At 42.2% G+C, this 19427-nt stretch overlaps 1 protein-coding gene across 2 annotated transcripts in view; it reads left to right on the forward strand.

Moving 5' to 3' along the window:
- Positions 1-19427, forward strand: part of afap1 (actin filament associated protein 1) — a 43667-nt gene that overhangs the window by 4397 nt on the left and 19843 nt on the right. For both annotated transcript variants that reach the window (XM_085759440.1, XM_085759441.1), the window contains exons 2-3: positions 9191-9319; positions 9535-9617. In XM_085759440.1, coding sequence (XP_085615566.1) covers positions 9191-9319; positions 9535-9617 — 212 coding nt within the window. The remainder of the gene's footprint in view (positions 1-9190; positions 9320-9534; positions 9618-19427) is intronic.

A 19427-nucleotide genomic window follows, 5' to 3' on the forward strand; every position in this document is an offset into this window, starting at 1 on the left:
GCTATATGTCTAAACTAGTGCCATCGTGGTAGGTTGCCCTGCTGTGTCTATCCCCTTTATCATGTCTTCTTTAAACTCCTGTCAGCGCTGTCCCTATCCTTCCATCTCTAACGCCACCCTCCCTCCCTCCACCCCTTCTTCAGATCAGGGTTTTGCAGATGTGTTTGTGGTCGGGAGAACATCTGCTTGTACAGTGAACCACCTGTACCGTTTGATAGCAATCAGCCCCACTCTGTGATGTTCCCCTGGCCGGTCCGATGGAACGAAGAAAACACACAAACCTCATAATTACAGACTTCAGAAAAAAGGGGGAGAGAGCAAGACAGCTTGTCTTTCATCACAAACTAATGCAGCATTGCCCGTCCTGAGATCTACCCTCAACTGTCCCTCTCGGTTGGTGCACAGCCAACTTGTGGTTTTTGACAAACCCTTTGAGAAACGTGTAGGACTGGAAATATTTTTCAATTTTCTCAGCTTTTCAGATGAAGTTCTTCAGGTCCAGTTCATATTTGCATGGACTATCATGGACTTTTTTTGGAAATCAAACTGGCACACAAACCACTAGACCTGGAGACTTTGTTATTATTACTGTATACTTCCTTTCTGTTGATTTGTGTTTTGTGCCAAACAGACTGACTTCAGTTTTTGAGTCTTTTTATCTGTTTTGTTCTTACTCTCACTTGCTTTGTCCCAAGAGGCCACATATGTAGACTGCAATTGACTGTATACATATAAGAGTTTGGAAGGTTAGAGGAGAGTCTGAGAATCAAATTAGCTGTTTCTTTTTAACTTGTATTTTGAATGTACAGGATAGGGTTTGAGTTTTTGCTAGACACTGTTAATTAATTTAGTACAGATTATGTGTTTCTTTCTTTTATTAAAGGACTAAAAGTACTGTCAATGTACTGAATTGATGAGTAGTAACCTACCTTGTGTCATCGTCAGCAGTTCTGTGTATACTGTAGGAAATCTACTTTGTGTCACTTGTTTATCTGTTTATTGGCAGTCATATCTCAATGAAATGTCAATATAAAGGTGTATATTAAATACAGTTAGAGGTGCTATGCTGTACTTGAGGTGTGAGGTATGTCCCAGTCAGTTTACATCACCCAGTCCATCAAAAGGTGCTAACCAGGTCAGGTCCATTGTGTTGTGAGGCTTCCTATAGTTGAATAAGGTCCTACAACTCTACTGTTGCTTTGACCTGATCTTGAAGACACTCGCTTGGACACTTGGTACAGTCTTGGCCAGCTCTAAGCAGGAGTGTTGCAGTGTGGTGAGAGCAGGAAAGCTCAGTGTTTCCCTTTGAATTTCCGTCTTCACTTTTTTTTTTAGCAGTGGCAGCAGGTCGGTCGGTCGGTCGGTCGGTCGGTCCAACAATCACCGGCCTGTGGCGTCCCTGGGGGGAGGGTGGAGGGAAAGAGTTCAAGATGCCGTTAATAACAAGACACGAACATCTGAAACACACGGACGCGTACGTGGAGTTAGGACAGAGCCTGTCAGTGTGTTGTCAAACATAACAGCTGAATTCTGGGAAGTATGCAGAGGGGCCCCTCCTCCTCCTTCTCCTTCTAACCTGGCTAAGCATTTTTTTTTTGGCACCGACAATAACAATGGAGCTGCAGGGTCTCAACGTTTCAAGACCCAAACATGACCCTGTTGCCTTCGCACAAACACACACACACACAGACACACACACACCGCACCCAGGAAAACCCCTTTTTTTGTCCCGAGCTCCGGGAAGTGTGAATAGCTCAGAGCGAAAACATCCCTCTGACTTGTCTAGGTGTTGTTAGAAGGTTTAATAGGTCTGTGTTTGTCCGCGGATTGACGTTAATTCTTCTGCTATCATTTGTCATGCATTCCTCGTGTTGACACAGCAAATGTGGTCTGAGGTGAATTACAGTGCTGAGAACGCATCTCGTGTGAACATGGTTTAAAAGTGTCTGTGGGACGAGTTTGTTACCACTGTGGTGTATTTGTACAAGGGGATATGTATTTTGGATGTTGTGTATGTTTTCATACAAAGAGGAATTAGGAGAAGCAGATTTTTTGTATTCAAGTGCAATCAGGAGAGAGAATTAACAATGAAGAAAATGGATGAATATATAGAGTATAGGTGAACAACAGACAAAGGGAGTGAGTTTTTGAAGGAGTGTGGGTGGTGTGTGTGTGTGTGTGTGTGTGTGTGTGTGTGGGTGTGTGGGTGTGCGCACAGCGAGGTATTTTTCTGCTCACCCTCAGGCCATGTTTAAGGGTGGTCCGTCTCACTTCACGCCACTTTGTTTTACCTTGCAGTCCACAATGAGCTGCAGAACTTACTTAAGGTTCTTAAACACACACACACACAGACTAGGTATGCAGCGATAGAGCTTTTCTGCTGCAGACTGTTATCATCTATGAGTAAGATATGAGTTATTCCACACGCATTTCTACTTTCACATACTTTGTTAAAGCTCCACATGGCTGATAGTGTTTTGTTTTGGTGGCTTGTTGGAGATCTGTTTTGAGGTGATCATCAGATTCAATGAAAATTTGCTGATGATGATGATGATCAGTGGCTAACCAATCAGGGCATCCCCTATGCTTTAGTTTTTATGCAGCATTAAATGGTGTCCATCTGTCCTCACTGTACAGGCACAGTGAGTGTGTAGGTAAATATAAAAGGCATGTTGCATTTCAACTACACTGACAAGTATATAACTTCTTATTGTCTAGACCCAAAACACATGTAAACATAGTTAAACTATGACTTTAATACTTTAATACTTCCCATTGAACTCTGGAGGTTGTTCAGAAAAGTCAGAAAAGTTTAAAATAAAGTTGTATCAGTTTATAAATGGAGGATTAGCTTTTTACTCTCTCTCAATGGTTTTATGCCACAGTTGCAGTAATGAACATCACTGACTGACACATTAGTCATGCTAGCATTGGATCCACTCGTTCGTGTGAACTAGAGCTCTGTTGATTTAATTAAAATAGATTTCCATTTGAATAATTCGATATAACTGGCAGCAAGTCTTTGTGTTGTAGTTTTTTTGAGGTAAAAGTTTTGTCGACAACTTTATTGTGTGTTGTTTTGATGGAGGATATATGGGATAAACTTGATGCATCTCTGTGTCTTGGTGTCCCCCATGTAGGACATAGTAAATGACAATATCTGGGATATTGAGTATAAATTGTCCCATAATTGTTTAAAGATGCCGGCATGAAGTTTTCTCTCGCTCCTCTGTCACCCATCCAAATGACTCTCCACATGTACGTGTATGACGTCAGTGAGGGGATGTGTTTGTTTGTGTGTCTGTGTTTGTGTGTGTTTGGATCTGGAGAAAACTGGAGAGAGTAAAAAGTGAAGCTTGTCTGAGTGTGGAAATAGAAACTGAAGGTTGAGGCGGACGGATTGGTTCAGAAAAGAAAAGAGGAGGCATCACACACACAAACATAGTCATCATAGTCATGTGTGTGTGTTCACCCTGAGGGGGGATGGCAGTTGTGGTTCCCAGCACCAGTCTAGACAGAAATGAATTGTCCTGTAACTTCCACATTGTACATTGTACATTCAAAAAACCTTAAAAGGATATTTTTGATACACAGAATATATCAGATTATCAGAAGTATTTAGAAGATTTGCACACAAAAAAAATTCAAAACTGAACAACCTCCTGTATCCAACAGTAAAATGGATAGGGCCCGACCGATATGGATTTTTTGGGGCCGATGCCGATGCCGATTATTAGGGGGAAAAAAATCCGATAACCGATTAATCGGCCGATTATTATTTTTTTTTATAAAGTTTTACAATTTTATTAATTTAAGTAATATATTTACATATATTATATAATATATAAATTAGGGCTGCCAAATTTTCATTGGTCAATTGGTTGCAGGAAAAAACAACATTTGGAGTACTGTCTTGTCAAAATTAAGTCAAAATCAATGACTGAACTGTGAAAGGCTATAGGGCTTTTATTTTGAAGGGCCAGATACAGGAAGTCATGACACGTGACACTTTTTTGTTGTTGTTGTTGTTTTTACACGGCACGGCGGTCTCTCTCTCTCTCTCGCTCTCTTTTTTTTTTTTTTGAAAAGCGACTTTTTCCAGTGTTGTTCCAGACGTTTCTGGTTTGTTGAACTCGAAGTGGAAGCATGTATCACCGCTGTTTTCAATGTTTAGCGGGTGCTGCCGCGAGCCCCGGTCCCACAGCGCTCAGTGTGTCACGGAGCAGAGACATGATTGTCCCGCTGCAGTCAGAGACCCGCACCGCCGCCGCCCCCCACACAGCCTGAGCTCAGTCCCTCACCCTCCTCATCCACTGTGTTTATTGATAAACGGGCGTAGCTACTGCCGGTAATAGGCTAACTGTAAAACCCGACCGGCTTGTTGAATCTCGGACCCAACACGGCCGGAGTCACGAGCATTAATTAATTAATTCACAACCCGACCGCGGTGTAAAAAAAAGAAAAAAAGAAAAAAAAAAGCCAGCAGCAACACTGGTTTTGAGACAGTTAACAGTTAATCAAGTTGTTAATAAGCTGTGTGATGTGTGTGAGTGACAAGGCTATGGCGGAGCGTGTCCTGCTGCAGATCAGTCACTCTGCTGTGCTGTGAGGTGGTTAGTGGATGCAGTTGGATGCGCCCTCTACAGGATAAATAACCTAATGTCGGGGGATCTTTTCAAATGGGGGAACATTTTCAAAGTAAAACCAAGTCTTATTCCCTGCATTTTATTTCTGAAAATATCGGCGACAATCGGCGAGTTTTGGCCGATTACCGATTATTCTCAAACGGGCTATAATCGGCCGATTTAATCGGCTCGCCGATAAATCGGTCGGGCCCTAAAAATGGACAGTGTTTATCTATTGACATGAAACTAAGGAAAGTAGCTCGTCATGTCGGTTCAGAGGTTGGTGCTAATCGACCAACAGGTGGTGCCACAAATACAATACAACTTCAAGTTCCACGTTTTCCATGTTTCACAATCACACTTTACAGCTTATGGAATAGAGGTTGATTGATTGGTGGCGATAGACCGTTTTATAACCTACTTTGTTGGTGACATAATGTTCTGGCTCTGGTGGTGAATCCTCAAAGTAACAGGAGATGGTTTGGGACAAAAGTGGTTATTGTGATTTAAAAGTGTGTTGTGTCACCGCCTGTCCTAATCGTGAGCTATTGGCCGATCAATTCGGTGGGTCAAAAATGTTCATATCACCCTAAAAAAAAAACACTGTTTGGTTGATCTTTAGTTTGGAGAACAAGTTATACCTACTATTTTTCAACCATGTGTACCTGCTTGTGCTGTGTTCAGGAGCCATATCGGTTTCAGCTAAGAATAAAACGTTTTAAATGCAACATAATTCACTCTCTGGCTCTTCTGTTTGTGATTTGTCAGTAAAAAAAAGAAAAGACTTTGAAATATTGAAACACCAGTAAAACTGTGCGTACCGTTCTCTTGTTGCTCGTTTTTGGACTCACTTCCTTTACGGCTCTGTCCTGTCAGAAAATCAGATTATGTAAGGAATGCGTAAAAGCGGCTTTGTATCCAACCTCGGAGCTGCTGTCCGGTGTTTAAACCTTCTGTGCAGCCATGAAAATGAATTATAGTTGCATCAGAAAGCTGCGTTTCAATGTCTCCTGGAGAATTCATTGTCAAAACATAGAAGTTTGGATCGAATCTCCTTCATCACCCGCCAACTGTCAGTGGTCTCACCTGCTGCTGGTTAAAGGTGGATACCTGTGTGGAAGGTACAGGCTGTTATGTACTGATCTGGTATTCATGTTTTTAAGAAGAGGTCTGTTACATCATGAGAAAACTGTCTCTACTGAAAGGCCTTACTCCAATCCCGGAGGTGAATTCAACATTTGCAAATGGACATTTTTATAATTTACATAAATATGTAACGATGAGCTTTGCAGAGGCGTCATCTTTGATTTTCCAGTATTCATGGCCTTGAAATCCTCAGTGTGTAGTGTTTTATTGTGACGTTTCAGTGACGTTAAAGGGATAGTTCAACATTTTGGCAAACTGGCCCATTGCCATAATCCCTATAGTCTTAGAAGTAGGTTTGTTACTTTTAATTGTGGTGGACAAGTTGCAACCTGCACATTCACCACGCTTGGAGTTGTTAGATTGCGTATTTGATGAGTTTGATGAGGGAAACCAAGAAATCCCATGAAGGCAACGTGCATCAGCAGTTTTGCATGATTTTGCCTCTAAAACAACTCTGTCTGGTAACGTTCTGTTATTATCTCATAGTGTGGTGAATGTAGTTCACAACTTGTCCACCAGAGCGTTTTGGAGTTGTTGGATTGTGTATTTGATGAGTTTGATGAGGGAAACCAAGAAATCCCATTTGCCTCCGTAGCGTAGCTCTGAGCAACTCACGGCTCTGCTCCGCCGTTCTAAAAATAGCTTGCTCCGACAATTAAAGGTAACGAATCTACTGCTATGACTATAGGGATTATGGCAATGGGCCAATTTGCCAAAAATGTTTAACTATCCCTTTAACCTGCACTGTGACAGCACACAGCCTGAAAGTCACCATGGACATTTGGTTTATTATGAATCGGTGTCTCCAGAATTACTGTTCAATCACTGTAATGTACAAATTGTAGTAAAAACATGTATCCATACACATCTCACCAAATTTACTGTAGATTTCCTGAGGAATAAACTTGTTTATTTTCTATTTTCCTTATCTTATCTCATCTCGTTTGTGTGTGTCAGTGATTGGCTGAGTTGACTGCCAGCAGCATTCGGAGAAAAGTAATTGATCAACAACGTAGGAGAAAGAAATGGTTCTCAAGTTTCCACACTGCCTGAAAAGAAAACCTTTGGCAGCTGAAGCGCCAATAAAATACTATAAAATAATGAAAAAAAGAAAGGGTTTTCCAGTCTTAAATTAGTTTTTAGCTGTAAATGTGAGGTCTGAAGGTTTTTCTTTTGGGAGCTGTTTTTTCTTGTGTTTAATAACGGATATTTATGGTTATACTGTCATAATACAAACTATCAGCGCTGTTAGTAGTTGGATTTTGTTTATACAAATTTATGTGAAGTATTTGACTTAATATCATGATAAACCATCCACAAATCATTGATTTACCTTCTTAAGAAATCATTTTACTGTTGTCGGGTCATAAAGTGTAAATGAAATGTTTAGTACAGCTCATCCTTGGAGAGATGCTGGAGAATCCCAGTGCTGACACGTAGAGACAATAACTTGATCTACAATCTATGTAGCATCTCCAGCTAATCTAACCTGTCCTTCAACAAACGGACAAAGTTGGTTGCAAAGACAAAGTCTGGAGATCTTCAGTTAGAAAAGAACAAGGTGATTTCATCAGCATCATCAGCATCAACTCCGTCCGTTTGCCCATTTTTCATCTTAATCTACAGCTGCTTTCCATTATGATATCATCTGATCTGATGTAATCAGATGTTGAAAAGCCTGAGTAGAGAGGGGGCTGCTTGTTATCTGAGCTGTGCAGAGCATGGCAGCTGTGAGTCATGCTCATGAACTCCACTGGATGCCCCCCATGTCAGCACCACCACCACCACCACCACCACAACACAACACTCCAGGCTCCAGTATGAAGACGAGAAGGTGTAAAAACATAAACACATACCTGAGCTCCTCGCTGCGTACTGTACTTGTTCCTGGTTGTTTTGTTGTGTTTTGCTCTGGGTGTAGTGGTGTGTGTGTCCTGCCAGCGCCTGTAATTCAGCTGTGATGCGTCTGTCAGATGGGTTGCCAGGTCCGTCCCTGCCGAGCAGTTATCAGGCTGCTGGAATGAGGCTCTGTTTGATTCGGTGATTGACTGACTGACTGGAGAGCTCTGTCTTTCATCTGCGTGCCTGGCTGCCCACTCACCTCCTTTTTATATAACTCTGTGTTTTTGTTTTGCGGTAATTTTTTTGGACTCACATTTAAAAGGATCAGTTTTGATTTATTGCAATACAGGTTTAATTCTCTAAATCTTTTGCACTGATAATAATAATGCCGTTGTTTACTGTGAATGTGGAGATCTGAGGACTTCGTGTTTGCCAAGTTTTCCTCGTAAGAAGATTAAATCAAATAGATAATAATCAAAAAAAATGATCATCCAGTCCTGTTTATCTCTACCATCATCCATCACCGTCTGCAGACCTGAGCTCCTGACCCACTTTACACCACTCGAGTAATGAGTTTTATGACTTTGGACTTCACATAATGAAGAAAGGACCTGGATTTTGACTTAAGCACCAATGACTTGTAACTTTGCTTGGATTTCTGCCTTTTTTTCGCTTGGAACGACTCGATATTCTCCACAAGCCTCGACAATAAAATCCCTGTTGTAAAAAAAATGTGCAGCGGTGCAACTTTTGTTCCCCGAAAACAAACGCAGCCTTATCATCGCCATCACATGAGAAGGTGAAGAAAGGTTTTTTCCAGTAAAGACCAGCAGACAGACGGAGAGAAGATGATGCTTCTGGTTATTGCATTTTTTGCATTTTAGAATTCAACAAAATATGCACAGAATTCGTTATATCTGCAACTTAATTAGACATAATCACTTGTCTATTACAAAACTAAGCTTCAGGACTTGGATGTGATTCTGGGACTTTGTCTCTGAGCTCCACAACCAAGACTTAAGATGTAATTGCAATTGGCAACACATTCACTAAGACCCTGCTTCCTCTCTGCTTCTTAACCTCAGTTGTGCATTCATAACTGAGGTCACAAGTTGAGTTGTGTAGTTAGTTGTGCAATGACGGATTTTTGCTTGTATTTGTACATTTTAAGTATTAACGCCCCTGTACAGAGCTTTTAACTGGATACGCAAAAGTCTCTGGTTTCTGCTGATGTGTCTCTGTTACCTACAACAGCAAATGAGCCCATCAGTATGAAGATACGCTATTTCTAAGTAGTCTAATTCTATACCTCTGGAAGGCATGGTCGGGTCGGACCACTGATGAAATGATACGAATAGATACATTACGCTGCAAAAAAAAAAAAAAAAGCAAGTCCTGTCTTCTTTCCGATGTTTCCAAAACAAATCAGACATACAACAAACGACTTCATGACAGTGGGAAATGCTTTAATGGGCTTTAAGATAATCTGGCTAAACTGTCGATTTCTCGGCTCTGTTATGAAACATCCTTGGTATGGAAGGTGATAATGATGGCGATCTGTGTGTTTTGCTCTGCAGCTATGGAGGAGCTGGTGTGTGAGCTTCGTCTGTTCCTTGACCTGCTGGACAGGGAGTATCTGAGCGCTGGGGTCCGAGAGAAGAAGACACACCTGTCCAACATCCTCCACAGAGTCCTCTCAGACAAAGGTGAGATTTTAATTTGAAAACTTTATTGAAATTATTGTAGATAATCCACTTTAGTTATCTAACACACCCAGTTCCTCCTGATAGATTATACATGCTGTGTACAGATGCTCAGTTTCCAAACAGGTTGAGGTTGTGAGCAGCTGTCATCAATGATAGACTTGTTATTTACTGAATTAGTAAAAATAAATCTGTAATTTTGTCCTTCTCATCTCCAGAACCTTCATTTAAGTCAGAGATCCACAGTGGTCTACCGGCCCCACCTCAGATGCCCCTCCCAGAGATCCCTCATCCCTGGCTGGTAAGACTGTGATCTTCACCTCAACTCAATAAGCAATAATGTTCAGTATCTCCTGTAAGATGATGAACAGCATCTAATCATACAGGAAACTTGTTAAAGGGATAGTTAAACATTTTGGCAAATTGGCCCATTGCCATAATCCCTATAGTCATAGCAGTAGGTTCGTTACCTTTAATTGTCGGTGCAAGCTATTTTTAGAACGGCGGAGCAGAGCCGTGAGCTGCTCAGAGCTACGCTACGGAGGCTAATGGGATTTCTTGGTTTCCCTCATCAAACTCATCAAATACACAATCCAACAACTCCAAAACGCTCTGGTGGACAAGTTGTGAACTACATTCACCACGCTATGAGATAATAACAGAACGTTACCAGACAGAGTTGTTTTAGAGGCAAAATCATGCAAAACTGCTGATGCACGTTGCCTTCAAGGGCAGATTTTCGTCAAGCAGTCTCTGCATTTCCCTCTAAAACAACTCTGTCTGGTAACGTTCTGTTATTATCTCATAGCGTGGTGAATGTGCAGGTCACAACTTGTCCACCAGAGCGTTGTGGAGTTGTTGGACTGTGTATTTTATGATTTTGATGAGGGAAACCAAGAAATCCCATTAGCCTCCGTAGCATAGCTCTGAGCAGCTCGCGGCTCTGCTCCGCCATTCTAAAAATAGCTTGCACCGACAATTAAAGGTAAGGAACCTACTCCTAAAACTATAAGGATTTTGGCAATGGGCCAATTTGCCAAAAATGTTGACCTATCCCTTTAAGCTGCTTCACCAGAGAGCACCACAATCCTCTTGATATTAAAAGTCTGCAACCAGAAAAGTGTAGAAGCAGAAGAGTCAGAAAGAGTATCAGGCATCAAAACTTCTAAGTTGACTACACCCAGGTATTTAGGAGTGTGCTCCACCTTCTCTTGTATATTGACCGGCTGGGGAGTGGGTGCAGATGTCTGAATCAATGACTCCTTGGTCTTGGAGGTGTTCTTTCGATCACTGAAGGCCTTTGTTTGATCCCTGAACTCCTCTTTACCGCCCATTCCTGACAGACGTCCCACAGTAGCTCTGTTGTCTGAGTATTTCTGGACTGTGGCTTCTTGGTCTCGGAGCTCCCTGTGGACTGTCAAACAGTCCCCATTCTGTCAGTCTGCAAGGTCAGTGTCCTCGCTGCAGTCGTGTCCTTCTGACTCCAGCAGTAAATTGCAACCTGTGAATTCAAAACAGTCTTTTAGAGTCCAGTTCCTGAATGATAAGGAGGCTGCAGCTCTCCTCGCTGCACAGGGCTTGTTGGAAAACCAGATTATGATCTGATCTGTCAAGTGGGAGATGATTAAAATCCCCTGATGCTGCAACAAATGCATCGGGGGGGTTGGGTGTGTACTCTCAAAACAGTCTAATGAATGACATCATATTATATGACAACAGGCTCCATTTGTGGTTGAATATAAACATCAATGACAACGATATGAATCTGTACTTGTGATGTGCTTGCTGATGCCTCCAGCTAAACACTCTTATTAACCAGGAAGTCGACATTTCACGTGAGAATTGATGCTAGAAAAGATTCAAAAACCTCCATCTCCTGACTTAATCTGAGCCCAAGTTCTGCATCCACAGTGCAGCTTCTTTAGATCAACAGGAATGGGATGTTTAACTCCTTATCTTGTGTCTTTTAGAGCAAGAAGTCCGTCTATTGTTTTCTCCATTGTCAGCCACTTACCTGTTCTAGTGTGCGATTGCATGTGTTTCTTGAAATAAGATTGTTATAATCATAGAGATGGCTTTTCATTTTGAGTAAATGTGTGAATATGGCTTGTATTGTGAGGGAGTTTTCATGGTTAATAAGACTAGAAAAGCTCTATATATGTGCAAAACCATTTAGTTCACAAGTGTCTGGAAGTGCAACCAGTGGTTTTTCTAATTTCTGAATGTTAGATCGATTTACCCAATGATTAGACATTCAAAATCCTAGAAACATTGCGTTTTAATTGTGTCTTTAAGTTCCTTGTCTGACTGTTTTGTCTAAAAACTCAAAGGTTCAGTTCATAAAGACTCCAACCAGATAAAAACAGTAAATCCTCACAAATTAGAAGAGGCACTGATGCTTTAATATCAGTGGTAAATACACCAGTCTCCTCATCATCAGTTCATCCTAAGGACCATGTTCGACTCCGTGCCTCAGCAGAACGCCGACCTCTTGTAAGACACAAATGATTTCCATCTGTGTTGATGTTGGAGAGCGATGCCACCCACCTTCACCTCCTCCTCCTCCTCCTCCCTCACCCCTTCCTCCACTCCTCCCTATTCTTCTCCTTCTCGCAGAACAGACACTGCCTCAGTCCGCGGCTGTTGCAATCTAACACAATCACAGACTTGTGTATGTGTGTGTGTGTGTTTCATCATACATGCCCTAGAAATTCCCAGCATGGGGTCATGTGTGTGTGTGTCTGCTTTCTGTTTCGCATTTCCAGTGCAGGAGTGAATGGAAATGTGTTGGTGAGGTGGACATGCTGTATACAGACAATCCTTAGTCATCTCTGTCCCATTTGGATTTCATTTCCTCTCCTTCCTATTTGTAATTATAACCCCCACTGTTAGACAAATGAACGTTGCAGCCAAAGCTTGTTGTTCACATGCAATCAATAGTGTTTACACATCTGAATGCACTCCTATCTACTGTCAGGTATCACTGGGGGTTGATTAGGAGGGGGTTGATGAGGTATTTGCTGTGTTGGTATCCGTAGACCAGCAGCTGAACATGTACTGTAGACCTGCCTGCCCCACTTTTTCCAAACCAAATGTTTTCTTGCCTGAAGGGGAAGTATTGTAGCAAGTTAATGTGTCACTGTGCTCTGTCAAACTATGGATCGCCTGTGTTGCAAGACTCGGCTCATAATTGCACAATTCTTTTTAATTATGAGCCATGTTTTGCTTTTGTGCATCTTTGTTTTTCTTTTTTTTTAGAAATGATTTGCCTTCAGGAATCAGCCACTCTGCAGGGTTCGGTCTCCAATTGAATCTTTTTTCCATATTTGACTTAATTCCCTCAGAAGGGCTCCTTTGCTTGGCAGTTGGGTCGACCACAGCAATCCAGTGACATCAGCACTATTGTGTCATTGACCGGAGACAGGAAATGACACGGTTTAACACATCATATTGAAAGGTGTCGCTTTATCACAGGCGGTAACCGAAACAAGTGGCGAATTGGGACACTGATTGAGTCTTAACCGCGGTAACTGCCGGGTCTTAACTAAGTGACACATGGCCGTGTGTGGTTAATCATGAGGCCCAGCGGCGCTACAGCCTGCTCCTACTGACGCTCTCTGGAAAAAGTCCCTCCTGAGTAACTGGAGCACGCATGGAAAACCTATTTCACAACTTTTTTTTCTTTTTCCCCCCACTGAAGTGCTCTGGAAGGCTTTTCACAATGCCAGGATTTTTTTTTTTCCTGACACATAATGTGATCAAAGTGACTTAATAACACGCTGAGGGAAAATTAAAGGAAAATGTCTGGCTGCCACCGGGATCGTTAATTGGAAATGACCGTTCATTCTCTGTTTATGACATGGTCATTGTCCAGAAACATCTGCATGCAAAGGTGGTGATGTAACGTGGGTACTAAGAAACTGTCTCCTGTATGGTGGAAGCAGACCTTTTCTATAGCGTTGCTGCCTGCGTCGTCATGGGCCTTTCGATGGGAAATAGCTTAGGACTAAAGGGGTTACTGTGATTAAAATGTGTTATATCGCTCATGTGCTGACTCCGACCGAGCTGTCTGGACCATCGACTGGCTGATGAACCGGCTCTTGGCTTATTCCTGCTCCAAACTGTTGTTATTATATTGGCCTTTAAAAACCCATATTGGTCGACCTCTGCTTCGTCTGGCTGAATTGAAACGGTTGCTGTGGCGACACGGCCTAAACAAGGAAGCCTACAAAATAAGATGCCGGTACACAACAACTTAAGTTGTCTGTGTAGGTTCTCAGTCGTTAAGGTCATTGTAGTCTTTAAGTGCTGAGGTGAAGGCAACTGGACTTCTGTCTTGCTTGAAGACGTTTCACCTTTCATCCAAAAGGCTTCTTCAGTTCTAAAAAAAACGGTGAGGGAGTCCAAGGTATTTGTTAGGGAGTCCAAACCTCTTGGAAGAAACTTCTTCAAGCAACCAAGAACCATCAACCGATCCGCGGACCACTTGCGTGCCAATCTGTGGAGAGCGATCCAAACAGATCACGGATCAACAATAATCGGTTGCACAGCGACCACCTGGTGTAGTCTCCTTGGCCGACCCTTTCTGAGGGTAGTGATACGTCCCAAGATGACCAACTGTCACTTGCTGGTAATCTCCATGTGGGAACTCTGGGACCACTGGGATTGAAAGACCTTATCACTGTCGGAACCCCATCTTCTATCCCTCTCACCAGGGCATCTATGGCCATTGTCAAACCATTAAAACACACAACCCTCATTACATCCCGCTGTTTTTGCAATTTGAGCAATTATGCTTGGGTGATCACCTGCAAAAAGTACACCAACCAAATGTGCAACAAATACACACTCTTTATTCATAAGACTCTCAGCTCTAGTACAACACACCGGTTCCATTTCCAGAAATGGACCTTCTTTGTAGCATATGGAAAACACCCCGCCCTTCTTTTCCCGAAGCCCTGGACGACCAGCTCCCGCCGGCTTCCACCGGCTCCTGCTGAACCACATTTCCACCCTATTGTGAGGTGAGAGAAATGCAGGAAACGTCCGACCAATCTCACCCTGCAGTTGTTTTTTCAGCTCGGTCAGGCATGTCTGCCAGACACTGGTGAATGCACCTGTTCAGCTAAACTCTCCACACTTAACTCTCCATCCAGAGGGAGGAAGGAGTCAAAGTGATGGGGAAGGGGAAGTGGGAAGAATGGAGTTTAACATGGGAGGTGTGAGAAGTGTTTTTCTTTGTCGGAGGTAACCCTAGAATGAGTGGTTCACATGTAAACACAGAGGTGGAAAACTAAACACTGGTATGATTATTGAAGAGGTTGGCAGGTCTGAAGCTTGGCTGAGGCTTTGTGTCCCATGGAAGACATTTTTAGAAAGACTTTTATACAGAGATCAGTGGAGTTTTGTCTTTGGTTTTCTTGTTCTCACACTAGATTTCTGTGTTTCATAGTTTGCGTGAGGTGAATACTGTAGTGGCTAATCAGCTGACATCTGCATTGAGTTCTTGAGTTGCTATTATGCTACCATAATGGTTTGTTATCACACTATGCAAGCTAATTATGCAGATTTATACACATAATGTAAGTTTAATACCATTCAGCATTAGGTTCTCATCAAATATTTTTATTTATAGATGTTGTTTTATAGTTTGAACATTGGTCCAATGACTTTTTGAAGATGTGGAACTAAACAATTTTGACAGTGAATTGTATTAAATGTAATGCAGGCATCTCAATACCAGTCACATGATGTTCAGTCAGGAAACGTGAATCTAAAGTTGTAGAATTGTACTCGGCACGATCACCATTACCCTTCATTGTTGTCAAAATGAAACATGAAGTTCTTCCTTTGAAGCATAAATCTCACATCTGTGGGGCTTGTCCAGGTGTGTTCTGGAGGGCTTCTAGGAATCAGTTTGTTTCTTAGTCACATGCATGTGGTTATATTTGTGGGTTTCGTCGATTATATCTCTATCTGGACACACCTGGTAGTAGCTCTGCATATAGAGGAATCAATAAGGACTGCCAATAAGGTGAGGAACAACCTGTAGTACAGCATTCCCTTACAGTGCCAGGCTAACTCACAGTAAATTCATCCAGTCAGTTCCAGTACAAAGTGTGAAGTCATAAATCATCTCTCCATCTGCTAGTAACCAGTGGTCCCGGGCTATCCCGGGACAAACGCAGGACTTTCTGGCTGCTGGATGATGGGTAACTGCACCACTGCTTCTTTGCACTTTCATCTTCTCCTACAGTCTGGCTTCAATTTATAACTCATTGCTTTAGCTTGACCTCATGCTTAAGCTTCAAAGAATGCATGGGGGGAAGGGTGCGTGAATATCTGTCTACATTTTGTCCCATCTGCTCTTTCTATGCCTTTTTGGTATTACTGTAGTCTCGTACTCTTACACCCCAAGTGAGCTGCTTCAGTAAAACTTTCAATTTTGGGGGGGGGTATGCTGAAACATTTGGTCAGTCTTTTGATTTATCGGACAAGAAACAAGACTGGAACCACATGTGCTTGGATAAATATTGGTGGCAGTAGCTCGGAAATAAGAGGAACTCGCTGCAAGAACCTCTGGTAAAGAAAAAAAAGTCAGGACCACCTCGCCCTCCTCAAATAACTAATATCCATGTGACCTTAGGCAAGACACTTAGCTTACACTCGTCCAAGTAGTGAGTCAAATAGAGGCCAACGGCAAAAGGCTGTGGTTTCACTCTGCAGCTCTCAGATGTGTGAGGAGGGAACTGAGAAGAAGGGTGGTGCTGGAGAAGAGCACAGGCCTCAGCAAACCCCTGCTCTGGGTAAATAAAGTTTAAGTAAACCTTAGGAAAGCCATTCACCATAATCCTCGCCTCGGGTGAACTCAAGGTCTGGGTAATATTTATTCAGTTTTAGCAGTTTGTATGTCCTTCAAACAGAAGTAGCTGGTTTTCAAGTTTTAAAGACATATACAGTCATCTACAGAAAAAGTACCTTTTATTAATGGGTCGAGTTAAGGGCATCAAGATGTACTGAAACAATAAACTGGAGAAGAAATAGGATACTAGCGGTGCTAAAGGCTTGCGTCATCGCCATCAGTTTGGACTATTACAGTATATCCAGTTTTACCATACCCTTGAGCTTCTGCTGTTGTTGCTATGGAGAGAAAACCAGTCACAAGCACAATCAGAGCTGCAGAAAATGAATAACTCTTTGTTGTTGCCGATGGAAACCAAACAGTGTGCCATAGTTGACAAATCCTTCCCAAAATAGGCCCCGGATCAGAAAGTAAACCGGTCTAAGCTGCTGAAAGAAAAGTATATCATAGTATTGGTACCATTTGAGGTCTTATTAAAGTACCAACTATTTAGTCCGCTGTAGAAACCAGAGTTTTCTAGTTGTCAGTCACTAATCATTGTCTTTAGAAAATGAACAGGACCAAACCCTTGAATTCCCCACATAACTTCTCTCTAACCCTTATTTTGAGCCAATGGACTTTCATTTTGTAATGTTTGCTGTCAAAAAAAATCCCCAAAAATCCATTACAATTGGCACCAGCTGGAACCCTTATGTGCTCATACGGTGGGTGATTTGCCAAGAATCATGGGAAATGCAGTTTTCCCCTTTCCAAATCCCTTCCTAAGGGAGTGCCTTTCCTGTGTCCACTCAGTTTATCCATTCCTGAAGTCTAACTGGCACGATGGCAGAAACATTTATTCAGGTCCGGCCCCTCCTACGCAGGACAAAAATGGATTCTTGGCATCGCTGCTTGGATGTAGGTTCCAGACCAGGCAGAGCGGCAGACAGTCCTCACTCCAAGTATCTAAACTAAGGTCAGGAGTTCTTCGCCACCGTCTAATTACACAATATGACTGTGGAATTCTTACATTTCTGATCTGCATCCATGCACATGACCTGCATGTGCTCCTCTATTTATGGCCGTTGTGGTGTCTTGTCTCGAAATGGGTCTCGAGCTCCAAGTGAAAGTAACACTAAGCATGAAAATAATGTGGATGAGTCACTATTGGTGACTTTTTTTTTTATTACTGCTTTTTATCTGTGTTTTAGTTGATAAAATAGTTTCTCAATGAAACATGTAGCAGAAAAAAATGAGGCCATGTTTGCTCACAAGAAAGTGAAAGGTAAGAATGCAGACTTTGGCATCCGTCCAACCACCTACTTAATTGTGCCAAGCAAATTCTTTTCAGCAGAAACAGTTGACCTGTTGAACTATACACTGGTGCAGAAGTCATGGCAAACATTGTCTTCTGTAAGACTTCATAGCTTTAAACCGAAGCAGTAGAAAAGGTGTAGAAAACTGACCTATATCTGTTGTTGTTGTTGAGTTAGCTTGTTGGAGCTATTGTCACGGTTTGATTGGGAAACCTTTGGATGAAGCTGAGAATATTAAATACCATCAGGAAAAGTGTTGAAACAATGGGCTTCAAGAAAGAAAATTGGAAATACCAATGTCTGGTTGCTGAAGCTCATGGTTACCAAACTATATTGAGTAAATTTGGACTGGATTGGATAGTACCAATGGAGATGGAGATTTAAAGCTGATCAGAAGTCGACTGCAGAGATATGGACCTGTGTTGGTGCAGTGTGTCCTTATGGTCAGCAGAGGGGCGTTATGCACTTTGACCACAGTGGAGTGGACTATCGGTCTGCAGATGATTTGTGTGATACGGTCAAGCTGTTGTTTCAAACAAATGGGAGCGAAGGGAAAAGTCAGACTTGGCGTGTTTATGTGCGTCTGTATACAAGTGTGTTTGTATGCAAACACACTCTCCTTGCCTGAGTGCCTCTAAAGATTTGAGTCACTACATAGCAAAGCAATTGGATCACATTCTCTGCAGTATAATGTAATGTTTTCTACTCGGGGAGAAAGGCTTACCCAAACAATCGCTGTCTGCAGGAGCATTAACGGACCATTGTGCAGAGGCTTTTCTAATGGAAATCATTGCGATATAAGATAAACGTAACTTCATATCAACCACTGCAGACAAGTCCAGTGTCACATATACTTCTCACACCTAGTGTTGTCTACCTTAATGCTTGACCGTCGACTCTCGAGGGCTTTTGTTCTGCTCAGTTCCTTCCCTTCCTCTCCTTTTGTGTACCTCTACTGGGGATTTTTTTTCTAAAGGGCTGGTTTAAGGGGGGGAGAGTGTGCTGGCGGTGCTGGATTTGAGTGGGTCAGCATATCCATGCCAAGAAATGAGTTCACTGAACTGCTGTTTCCTCCAAAGGAGATGTGATAAGGTTTCTGCTCAGAGGCCTGGCCCGGCTCTTGATTTACAGATGAAAAAAGAGAATCAGACAGGATGAAGAGGCAGATTAACAGAGGGGAGGAAGAAGAGAGGGGGTCGACTGACTGAGGCAACAGACACAAGAGAGAGACAAATCTCTGCACAGTGCACATAAACCTAAGAAGACAATTTGCTTTGAGCGTATTAAAAGTTATTTGAAAGGCCAGATACTCAATGACTCCAATGATCAAGACAGAAAGAGGAAAGACAGAGCAAAGAGGAAAGACAGAGCAAAGAGGGAAGAAGAATAATCCTCTCCACTCTGGACACTACACAAAGCTTCTCCAGGTGCAGCCCACGTTCAACCAAAGGATAAACAAAGACAAAAGAGAGAATGAAAGGGAAAATGATCTGCTAATGACATAATCGCAGGTCATCTTCATAAAAGTGACAATTGTAATTTTCTCTAAGGGATTTCACTGTTTCCCACGGGTCTGAAATATACTTGTGGTGGGTGCTGGCGACCCAGCTGCTTATGGCGGCGCGCCCAAGAAAAGTCTGAGTGTGGGAAACACTGGGTTTTCATGGCGTTGGTGTGATTCACCAATGTGCGCGTTCAAATGAAGTTCACAAGTTTCATCACAGCAGTCACTATAATGAGAGAAAACACTGCATTTTGAGAAAGTTATACTAAATTATACTATATACTATGAGAGTAGGGTTATTTCTGTTTGTTTTGAAAACCTTTTCAATGGTACATCCCATATTTGTTCATATTTATTTGCCATTTAATAAATATACATTCGCACATGGCCGTTTAAAAGTTGTAACCTTGACCAGGCCATTAGGAATATGATCTGGACTTTATATTATTG

The sequence above is a fragment of the Trachurus japonicus genome, chromosome 18, assembly GCF_045865225.1.
Source record: "Trachurus japonicus isolate A0001 chromosome 18, Traja_1.0".
Classification (NCBI taxonomy): Eukaryota; Metazoa; Chordata; class Actinopteri; order Carangiformes; family Carangidae; genus Trachurus; species Trachurus japonicus.